Source organism: Limanda limanda, chromosome 22, assembly GCF_963576545.1.
Source record: "Limanda limanda chromosome 22, fLimLim1.1, whole genome shotgun sequence".
NCBI lineage: Eukaryota > Metazoa > Chordata > Actinopteri > Pleuronectiformes > Pleuronectidae > Limanda > Limanda limanda.
The window spans coordinates 17,448,660-17,460,276 of NC_083657.1; the positions used below are offsets into that span (position 1 = coordinate 17,448,660).

Genomic DNA, 11,617 nt, shown 5'->3' on the forward strand with positions numbered 1-11,617 from the left:
GCATTCACATGTTGATCACAGCGGACATGGTGCGGAACGTGGTGTACATCCATAGCCTGACCCAGAATATTTGAAAGAGTCTAACTCAGTGTGAGATCTGCAGACCCCACTGCAGCTTCTAACCCTGTAAAACCCAAATATTGAAAATAAGGAGAAAAGATATCCACCTGTTGGATATTGTAGGAGGCCACTGATGCAAACAAATTTATTAGGGAAGAACATTTTTAAACTGTCTGAACAAATATAAAGAACAATTTAAACCTCATTTGCAATGTGATCTGCATACAAAGCGTCACAACAATTCATAATAATCAACAAATACCTTGGAAAAAGATTTCACAAAAGTCATATTTCTATGAAATTCAATACAAAAAAACACCAATCAGTGTCATCTACTTCCATTTCAAAATCACTCAAACTCCATCAATAACATCCTGCAAACTGTATAAAGCTCTTAAGGCTGGTTGAATTCTGAAATAGAAGGAATAGTGAGCACTTGCCAGCCTCCATCCCTCCTGAAGACTCCCCTTTACAGCCTAAATGTGACGATCCGTCGCACTGAGCTGTGCATTCCTTTCCAGTAAGCTCAGCCCGGCTGAGAGGAATTACGATGGTGGGAACCCATCAAGATGCTGTTGGATGAGTGGCATCATTGGCTTGAGGGCACACAGCAGTTTCTGGTCTGGAGCAACCATAAGAATGTGGACTGTGTCACGGCTCGTGTGTCCTCCAGGGGGTGGATGGACTCCGAGGACGACGCGCTCTGTCCCCTGAACCACAGCCTCGCTATCCCAGGAAAAAACCTGAAGCACACAACTGAATGAAGTTCATAAATGTCATGCTGACACCACAGGATATAAGAACACCACTTCTCTGCCATCACTGTACAACCTCATGGTCGTTATGCTTTGGCCGACCTATGAACCGTTGTTACTTGATGTGTCACTTCACTACTCAACTGTATTTAACCTGTTGTTTCTTGTGCTGAAGCTCAGGATCACCTGTGGCTCACTGTTTGCGGGCCACACTTAGCCACTGGGCCACTGAGCAATACAATCTGTCAGGTTAATTTTACCTGGAGAGGCTTTTCTTTGTTGACGAGCACATCTCTTGGTGAGTCCCTGAGTACATTCAGCTCATGAGCCCTCTGTGTTGTGGTCAGTCACTTTGTCAGCCCAATCTTTCTTGCATGACTTTACCAACACCTTTTTTTTCTACCGGTTGAGTCTAGCCTTCCAAAGAAAACAGAGACATATCTCAGTGCGTATATTTTACAATGAAACAGACACATTGAGTGGACTGGTTCTATTTTAAAGTGAGACAAAGACACTGAGTGGACTGGTTCTATTTTACAGTGAGACAGAGACACTGAGAGACTGGTTCTATTTTACAGTGAGACAGAGACACTGAGTGACTGGTTGTATTTTACAGTGAGATAGACACTGACAGGACTGGTTGTATTTTATGGTTTGAATACATGTCTAATAAATGTGCACCGTGTGTGTGTGTGTGTGTGTGTGTGTGTGTGTGTGTGTGTGTGTGTGTGTGTGTGTGTGTGTGTGTGTGTGTGTGTGTGTGTGTGTGTGTGTGTGTGTGTGTGTTTTGGTTCTCTGCAGTGGCTGCATGATGATGTTGGTGGATGAGTCACCCAGTCTTCACCACGTGACATCATGAATCACTGCACCTCTCCGTGGGCAGAGCTGCAACCATCAACCACTCCACTCCTCCCCCTCCCACAGTCTCTCCCTCCCCCCTGCCTCTGCCCAGCCCTGTGTTACTTTTTCTTCACCCTCTCATCTGCTGTGCTCTCTCTTCTTCCACATTCTCTTCTTGTTTATTTTTACCTGCAGCCTTTCACTTGATTGTATTTCAGTTCAGCTTTATACTTAATTTAATCCCGCGTCTTTTCGTTGCCTCCAGTTCTGCTTTGAAAGTCTCATCAACTAATAAATGTCTCATTTATCATTTCCATCTTTTATCTTTGTGCATCTGACACACACACACACACACCACACACACACACACACACACACACACACACACACACACACACACACACACACATAGAGAGAGTTCCCACATCTGTTCTCAGGTTGAAATGGCGTACTTAATTCGACAGTCCTTCAATCAGCCGGCTCATTCTCAAACACCTCAGTGTTTCTCACACATTGACACAGACATACATTCGTGGTCACTGGTCTGTGTGGGTGGCTGCACATCCCCCCAGCACTCAGTCTAACCTCTAATCCCCCTGCTGAACACCCCACCTCTGAGCAGCATGACATTTCAAAGCAAGAAAAATCCTGCTCTCTGTTCCACCATCCGTTCCATTAGTAACCGTCTAATCAGCTCTCAGCCTACAGAGGGATCACAGAGGACTGTCATTCTGAACAATAGATTGTATTTATGTTTCGTGATCTTTTCACCAGTAGGAGACTGTATTAGTCACAATGTACCAGAACATCACTGAGGGAGCTACTCTGATAGTCAATCTAATGACAGTGACATAGACAGTGCAGGGACTATTGATACAAATTACTAAACAAAAACAGGTCAAATATGTTCACAAGCAGCCATTTGTGGCATCACCTAAATTTGAAGCCATTAGCGGCAACTAGCAGTCAATTTTTGCGCCCTCAGACTCTCAGCACTCTTACATCCTGCACCGTAGTGTTTCCCATCTCAAATTGAGTTTCCTGCGCTGAGCTTAAAGGGATAGTTCACCGAAAACTGAAATTCTACTCATTATCTACTCACCACCTATGCCAATGGAGGCCTGGGTGAAGTGTGTCAAGAGATCATAGAGAAATGACGCCAGCTGCAGTTACTGTCGTGAGTTCTCGTGTTCATAAAATTCATTACAGGAAGATTGCCTAAAACATGAATGCTCAGTGGTCCCACAGAGTAATTTCACTCACTAGTGTAACAAACATATTACAAAGGGGCGACTGTGGCTCAGGAGGTATAGCTGGTCTTCCACAAACCAAAATGTTGGCGGTTGGATCCCATTCTCCCCAAACAAGGGTCATATGAATGTCCTTGTGTGTGGGTAATGTGTGATGCAGAAAGTGCTGCACATAGATTCATACATGAATGTGTGAGACTGTGAAGGTTTGAGTAGTCATCAAGACTAGTTTTCTACCATTTACTTTTAACCTATATAATAGTAACTTTTAACTAAGAGGAGTTTTCAACAATATTCCTGTAACACGTTCATGAGCCCCTGAAATAAGTGAAAAATATATGTATTCAGTAAGATGGACCAGGACCTCTGCTGTCATATCTCAGACTCACATATAATCAATCATCCGTATCCACAATGAAGCGTTTTGGTAATAAAAATAGTTGACTTTATTTCTTTCTTTATGTGTAGCCAAAGTAGTCATTGATATGCGCCTCTTAACATCCAGCAAACGCATGTTTATTACGATGGTTACAACAAGGTACATCTAGAAAGACCATGGACAATACTTGCCGCATACATGACTCAAACATTGATCATACGGTACACCAATGTCGTTGTTTCTGTTAGCTTTAAGATTTTTTTAATGTTTTTTTTAATTGATGCTTGTACGAAAAAAGAATTTAAATGCAAGTATAGAGAAACGTGCAGACACTTTACCCTCATATCAGCCCCTTTTATCTTCCTTTCTCTTTGTTATTCTGTAAATTCCTCATCAATCTTATCGAAAACAGCAAGAAAATAAAACCAAAAATATACAAAAACCTTTTTTTCTTCAACTGAGTTCATTTTCTTACGTTTGACGAATGACCTTGACTAATTTGTTCATTGCTAGATTGTCGATGCCATGATTCTGTCCAGGCTTGGCAACACAGATTCTGAGGTTTGCTCGTCACTTAGCAACAGGCGGCCACAAAGGTCAAACAACACCTACAGTCCAAAGAGTAACATTTACTCCAGTTCCCAGGGACATATTTGAAAAGCAGGGAAGAAGGTGATAAAGAACAGTTTATTGATTACTGATTATCAGTAGCCATTTAAGAAGAGAAAGAAAATCTCAGCAGTACAGTCCTTTTTTGCACATTTTATAATTGTTAAAACACTGTCATCCGATCCGAGCCGTGAAATGTGTGACTAATGATAATTAACAAACTGCGGCTTGAACAGATTCACCTGAATATGAGCAAACTGTTCCCATTCTCAGTGGAATCTGAGATTTGTGTTCATCATCCCATCTGATTCCATAACAGAAGAGTTTGCAGCCTGTCTCCTATGGACAATATCAAGTTGACAGAAGAAAAATAAAGAGCACCATGGCGGAATGTCACAGTGACATGTAAGGCAGCAGATTTCTGCTCAATTTGGAAACAACTTTCCCACCTAAAAATGTATCAAATGTATCAATGATGATAATGAAACATTTAGAAAATGATTAAAAATAGACTCTGAGGTAATGATGATGATGAATGAAAAACAAATGATGTATAATTGAGATCACATCAACTGGTCTTCATTGCGGTGAAGGGAACTTTGGGCTTAAGGGACACTTTGGGTAGGTATCTTTCAACCATAGAGGGGAGTTGTTTAAAAAACGATGTCTCAGGCAAGGGACTGAGAGCAACAGTCAGGGTTGGAAACACAATCTTAGTTTTTCTCATGGGATTTAATGACAATAAAAAATATTGAAACCGTCTTATCCTTTAAAAATTTGTTTAGTTAAAGAACGGGCTGCCTCCACCTCTGCATTCTCCTCTGTAGGTGTCAACTGTATGGAGTTTGGCCAGGGTTTGGTGCCATGGCAACAAGGTAATTGAAGTTATGCAAAAGGATGAGTCATCCAAGCCATTACAGTGGTGTAAGCATGGCTTCCACTGCCCTTGTATGAAATAAGCTTTTTGGTACATTATATTTCATGATAAATAGCTTTGGTGGGTATGTGTGACCACACATAATGAAAAGGTGCTCCTCTAATGAGGTTTTTTGCTGCATTTTCATACAAATAATACAAAATGATATATTTACATAAAATATATTCATTTTAAAAGACAAGAACGGAGTGACATTGACATGAGGCCAGTCCCGGTTTATGTATGATGTTAATTTGATTTCTATAAGGTGAATTGGGCAAGGGTTGATGTTTAATATGGCCAAAAGTATATGGACACCCACACTAGTATACAGTGATATTTTTTAGCTCTCATAGAGATTCCAATGTTGTGTAGACAATTTGTCTTAGCCAAGTTGTGTTTCAACTCAACAATACCCCCCACTCATAAAATGTCCATAAAGAAATGGTCAGAATCCCCATTTGTTGTGTTTATATATTATATATGATGTTTGGTGTCCACAAACTTTTGGCTCAATTGTGCATATTTTTTCTGATGAATTATGGTTATGAAATCTTTTTTAGAATGTTTCCCTGCCTGAGATAATCCCACAAATGTTCTTTTTGTGTGTGTTTACAGTGAAATTCCTCCAGCCGTCATCACAACCCACGATTCATCTGACTCTGAAATCGATTTTTTTTTTTAAAGGTACAGATCACAAGATATTTAAGCATCCTCCTTTGTCGGCATATTAAAATGTCCAAATGGAGAAAGTTGTCATGCTGGGAATTTGGATAAGAAGTTCTTGCATGATACAATTCTTTGCCATGTCGTGCTTTCCACCAGACCACGTTCATCCTGGTTCTTCCGCCTTCACACAGGAGGAGAGTAGATGTGTATCTTTCCCTTCATTCCCCTCCAAAGTTTAATTTTATCCAGATTAATTCTGGAAGAAAAAAGTCCTCTGTATTGTCCTTGTCCAAATAACAACCAACCCAAATATTAGAAAGAAAGTTGTTACGTGTGAAAAACAAAACCAAACATCAGCAAAATAAAGAAATACACTCTTTTCTGGTCATCTCTCCTCCTTTCCATTTTCCCTATTCCCACTCGTATCCGTGCTTCACTCAAACATCTGTGGTCTGTTCAGGAGTATCTGCTGTATGTACCTCTCCAGATCGTCACGGTTGCTGCTGTTTGACTGCTTTCCAGCCACATAATAATCTTCTTTTCTCATCACTGCAGGTGCCAGGGCTGAGTGATATCTCTGCTTCTGTTGAGGAGAGATTACTGGCATTCGAGGAGGGGAACGTGGTTTGGGAATTGGCTGAAATGTACGTGGGTATAATGGGAGGGGGTAGCGGGTGTAGTAGGGTTGCTGCTGATTACCTGTGGCTGGAGTTTCCAGCTGAGGTTGGATCCAGCTGTAATAACGACGTCTGGGAGGGAACATGTTGGCATCATCCACAGAATTTCCAAGGTAGCGGTTGCGGGTGAGAGCAGGTTTGGGGAGGTAGTAACGGGGTTTGGGTCTGGGGGGAGTTGGATAATAGAAGGGGTAGTAGTCAGGGTAGGGCTTCCTCTGGTAGTAGAATGGGTAAACGTAGGGGTAAGAAGGGTAGCCAGTCCAAACAGACTTGGGTGGTTTGCGCCAGAGGTCCTGTTTGACTGACAACGTCTTCTGAGGTTTGGGCCATGGATTTTGATTGGAGCGCAGAGGGTTTACAGGTTTGCTCCAGCCATCCTGTGATTTTGCTGTTGTTTTCTCCTGGAACCAAGTTTTGAGGAGATTTGCAGCCGGAGATGATAGCTTTGATACAGGCTGGTTATTTTGCTTGTTGGAAATCTGTGACGTTGAGAAGCCATTGTTGGATGAGAACGAAGAAGACAGGGGAGTTAGAGGTTGTTGCCAATGTGACGTTAGCTCAGGTGGCACGTCTTTCTTTTTCTTCTTCTCCACATCATTGATGATGTCCACCACATCATCGGCAGGAAGGTGTAGCTTGCTGGAAATTTCGATCAGCTTGTCAATAGTCTGGGGATCGATATCGTCGTCCTCAATCATTTCCTGTTCTTCGTCAGACCTCTTGTCCTCTGCAGCGTTGGACAGAGATGAACTGTACTTCTTGTTCCCGTTATTCTGTTTGACCATGTAGCGCAGCAACATGTCTGAGGCGATGTCGGCTAACTTCTCTTCCTCCATCTTTGCTCTCTGTGCCTCAGCTGCCTGCCTCCTCATTTCCTCCTGCTCTGCTTTGGCCTGAACTTCCTCCTCCTCTGGACTCAACGCCTCCTCGTCTTCCTTTTCCCCTTCTGGCTCCTCTGGCTCATCTCCTTCCATCCCCTCCTGCTCTGCTGGAGGCTGAGACTGTGCGGCATTATTGCCATAGTTACTGTCCTCAAAGTCATCCATAAAGTTGCCTCCCTTGAATGTTGGTAGACTTAGGGCTTTCTGCGTCTCCTCCTGCCATCTCAGTTTCTTTGACATGGCAAGGTTGCTACCTTTATTTATTGGTATGATGTAATTTTGGTTACTGTAACCTCGGCTCTCTCTCTGGTTTTGCTCTGAATCCCCATTCCTCTTAGTGGCTGTGTCCAAACTAGGAAACTCCTTCATCATGGTCTCAAGGCTCCTCAGCTCCTCTGGACTGAGCTGCTCCTCCTCCTCATTATTGCCTTGTTCAGAGCTGGTTGGTCCCTGCTGGGGAGCAGCACCCTTCTCATTCTCAACTTGTCTATCTGGACTTGTGGGCTGCTGTTCTGTTTGGACCTGGACTGTCTGACTTGTAGTATGACTTGTCACCTTTTCAGTCATCCTTTCCTCTTCTTCCTGAGCTTTCTTCCTCTCCTCTTCCTCCTCTCTTTCTTGCTCCCTCCCCTGCGTGGCCATCAGCAGCTCTAACTCCTGCCGTCCATCTCTGTCTCGGTCGGATCCTTCCATCGTTCTCACTTGTCTGAATTCCTCCTCTTTTTTAACCTCCCCTCTCTCGGCTTTGATCTCTTCTTCTATCCCTTTGTGCTCCTCTCCCTCCATCCTTCTCTCTACTTGTGAATGATTTAGTGCCTCCAGTAGAACTGCTGCAAGTGTTTTGGGATCCACATCTTTAAAGAGGTCCTCTTCTGCTTCTGCCTCTTCTTTCTTTAATGGTCGTCTCTCCTCATCCCTTCTTTCCCCATCTCCTGACACCATCAGCCCAGGAGGAGTATTTCTAAATGGGCTATGAATCTCTCCAGGGGTTTTGATAGGATTGGGGCTGGACAGTTGGAGGAAGGAAGCTCCTGTCAGCAGGACCAGGAGGGTAAGGACACTTGAGGCATTACGGTACCCAGTCATATCCACTCAGAACTGGACCTGCTATGAGTAGCAAGGTTGATCAGAGATGTCTGGAGAGAGAAAACAGAAATAGATCTTCAGTTTCTCAAAAAGGGATTCAACCCTTCATTGATTAAACAATACAGGAAGTAGTGTGTTTATGTGGAGTGACATATAGTAAGGGTTTGATACATGCGATACTTAATTAGTTAGTAATTTGATTTTGGAATGTGAAATGAATATTATGAAATAACATATTGGGAGTGACAAAGCTCAACATGAGATCATATTCAAATAGCTTCAACTTCCGTTGGATAAACAAATCATGAAAAAGGACAAAATCAAAAAAGAAGAAGCAAAAAGGTAGTGGTTGGGATAGTTTAGGTCTGTCTGCCCTCGGGTACACTCACCAGGCTTTCCCTGCCCATTTGCCTGATAATCGATCATAATATATCATCTGTAGTCAGCCATGGACTATATTAACCTTTTGTCTGCTCTGTCTGTAGGTTTGAAGCTTCACTATTAAAGCTCCTACAAGGAACTTCTCGTTTCTATGATTTTGGCGCCTCCATGGACAAAAGCGGTAGTGTTTCTGTGTTATGGATTTTTTTTACTGCAATGATATAGCATGAAACAAGGACTGCATCCGTTTATATCCTCTTGGCATCACCATCGCCTAGCAACAAAGCTAAAATGAAAAGTTCTTTTGTTGATTCAAAATGTTGAAAACATGATGATTTTACAGTAGCTATTTGGCCTTGCTTTTTGCCGCCATTACATCTTCGAAAAACAGTTTGTCACTGAAGCGCAATGAATTGTGGGAAATGTTGGTCCAGGAAGAATCCTTGTTCCACCCACGGTGGAGCCTGCTTTGGCTAGAAGAACACATGTGTTGACCGCATTTAGAGGAGCTTAAGAGTTGGGAGTTAAGTGCCGCTGTGATGCAATCAGTCTATGAAGGCAGCCAACAAAGGATGCAGCCCCTAAATTGAGACACAGCCCTGGAGTTGGAACAGACTTGGGAGCGTTGGTCGGTATGGGTTAGCCTTTAGCCTTTGGCCAAGTGCTCAACAGCTCGCGACAATAGTTTATAGAAAAAAACAATTTTCTCCCTTATTCTCCCATTGGTTGTTGAGGTCATAAAGAGGCAGCAATATTAAGATAAGACCAGTTTCATAACCGGCTAAAAATAACCTTGCAGGTGCTTTAAATCAAGTGACTGTTGATGTATGCTTCCTCTGTGCATCCATTTTGGATCATAAAAAGGAAAAAACATAAATAAACAATACGAAAAACATCATGAATAACCCAAAAAAGGTACATTTTTTAATTTAGCAAGGTTTTGAGAATGTATTCTGTACTGCTGATAATGGATCCCAGGTCACTGTTTATGAACTGCAACAATGCTGCATATATTATTACAAAAACTCCGCTGACATTGACATGTTCCTCTTGTCAAATGTGATAGTACACATGTGAAACCATGAATCTATTTATAATTCCAACGCGTGGTTATTGAGTGTTCAGCCAAGGAAGATCAAGAAGGCACTGGCATTTGATTGACTGAAAAGCCCTAATGCAGCTTATCAGGTGTGGGCAGAGCAGGGAGATATGAACATATGCAGTGATGTGCCTCCTCAGGACAAGGAGGCAGCATTGCTGCGACATTGGAATGCCATTTTGCTGATGGAGCTCAGCACTGAGGACAGCTCCTGACGCTGCTGCTTGAATCTTCAATTCATGACTGCAACAAGTGCAGGGATTTTCACTGCTGGGTTAGTTTATATGTTTGAAAATATTTGTTAAGGGATAAAATGAGTTAAAATTTTCCAGTGGAGTTTTTATTTTTACGTAAAAAGAACAGGAAAAGCCAATACCAGACCAACAGACTGGTTGAGTAGGGCATATTTTGCAGGCGAGGCAAAATGCAGGGGATGTGTGAAGTGCGATGTGCAATATAATGAATTATTAACATACACAGCATCTAATGTGACTGATCGAATGTTCTATGTACAAAATGAATTGGCTCGTTGCATCTGTCACATTTTTCTGTGCATGTGGGCTTACAGCCTAAGTATATCACACTACACTTTAAACCAGCAAGGCAGATGAATAATCTGCTCCTGGGGGGCAGGAATCAGCAACAGGGGAGTCCCCTCCCCCTCCTACACAGACAGTGTAATATCCCCCAACCAACAGGGGCGTCAGTATTATGAAGACATTAAGATATGTCAGAGGATCTGTCATCATCTCTGTGGTATCCCAACCTTTTTTCTATCAGCATTACTGAAACCTAATGTACTCAAAGGCTACAGAGCTGTGCCATTTACTTCCTTTTTCAATCAGGTTATTTTTGTCAAAGTGAGTCAACGTAATGAGGGCAGGAAGCAACGGTAATTGGGATGATGACAATGATGATGACGATGACGGTGATGATGATGATGATGATGATGATGATGATGATGATGATGATGATGATGATGATGATGATGATGATTTTGGTGAACCATCTGTGGTGACCATAAACCATAAACAATAAACCATAAACCATAAACAAAGGAATATGACAAGTCGATGAAACAATAGATTCACCCTCCACGTGAGATGCAAATCATGCAACCAAATAATTGCGTGTCTATAAACAATTGACTGTAAAAGCTGTTGAAATGAATTCATGTAATTAATAACTAAATCTCATTCATCTAAAAGGAATTTTAATCTCCTGCAACCCAACAATCAAGGAAAATTGCCCCCTTCTCTGCACGTTTTTTTTTATGTGAAAAGAACTCTGCACGTAAACAAAAAAATAAACCACAACACTAGAGATATTAAATAAATTCTCAGTGATAGATATGAGATTTCCTTCTGAAGAAAGCGAAGTCGTTTCAAGTTGACACTTACTTGCAGTTGAGTGGGACGATTCCAGGTCCCCCTCCTCGTCACGTCAGCCTCCGATCTGCTGCAAGTGCTGCTCTCACGCTCACAGCTGTTGTTGTTGTCTTATGTTACGTGTCGTCACTGTTGTTTTTGTTTGTTGCCGAGTTGCGGTCTCTCCTTACGCGTCTCTCCTGGGATCCCGCGTCTGTTTTCAGGACCACGGGCAGCGGCTGCGGCTCCTTTATACCGCCACCCTCGTGGCTCACGTGATTCATGCGTCAAACGGTCCCAATTGACGTCACCGGGCTGGGTTTCATTCATAAGATTTTTCAGCAAACCTCACCCACCCACTCTTCTTACCCCCTCCCCTCTCCGGTGGAGCCAATTAGCTGCAGTGCTGGGTCTGCTGAATGAACACAAGCAGCTGAATGAATGTGCATTTCATCTTCTGTCAGGGGCGGAGAGGAGACCAGGAACAGTTCCATCAGGTTACGACGGTAAATTATGGATGTAAAGATGCAACAATTTATATAATAATACTACTACTAATACTACTACTACTAATAATAATAATAATAATAAAAATAATAATCATAATTATCATAATAATCATAATAATAATAAACATAACAATAGTTG

At 42.2% G+C, this 11,617-nt stretch overlaps 1 protein-coding gene across 1 annotated transcript; it reads right to left on the reverse strand.

Annotated features, from left to right (window-relative positions):
* Nucleotides 1–5,024: 5,024 nt before the first annotated feature.
* vgf (VGF nerve growth factor inducible) lies at nt 5,025–11,062 on the reverse strand. Its single transcript, XM_061066300.1, has 2 exons — nt 11,003–11,062; nt 5,025–8,172 (listed from the first exon to the last, which is right to left on the reverse strand). Exon 2 carries the CDS (start codon nt 8,120–8,122, stop codon nt 5,912–5,914), a length of 2,211 nt encoding a protein of 736 aa, XP_060922283.1. The 5' UTR covers nt 8,123–8,172; nt 11,003–11,062; the 3' UTR covers nt 5,025–5,911.
* Between the last annotated feature and the right edge of the window lie 555 nt (nt 11,063–11,617).

Bases quoted from the DNA above. Each gene is read 5' to 3' on its own strand.
- vgf (XM_061066300.1), bottom strand. From the start codon at position 8,122: ATGACTGGGTACCGTAATGCCTCAAGTGTCCTTACCCTCCTGGTCCTG.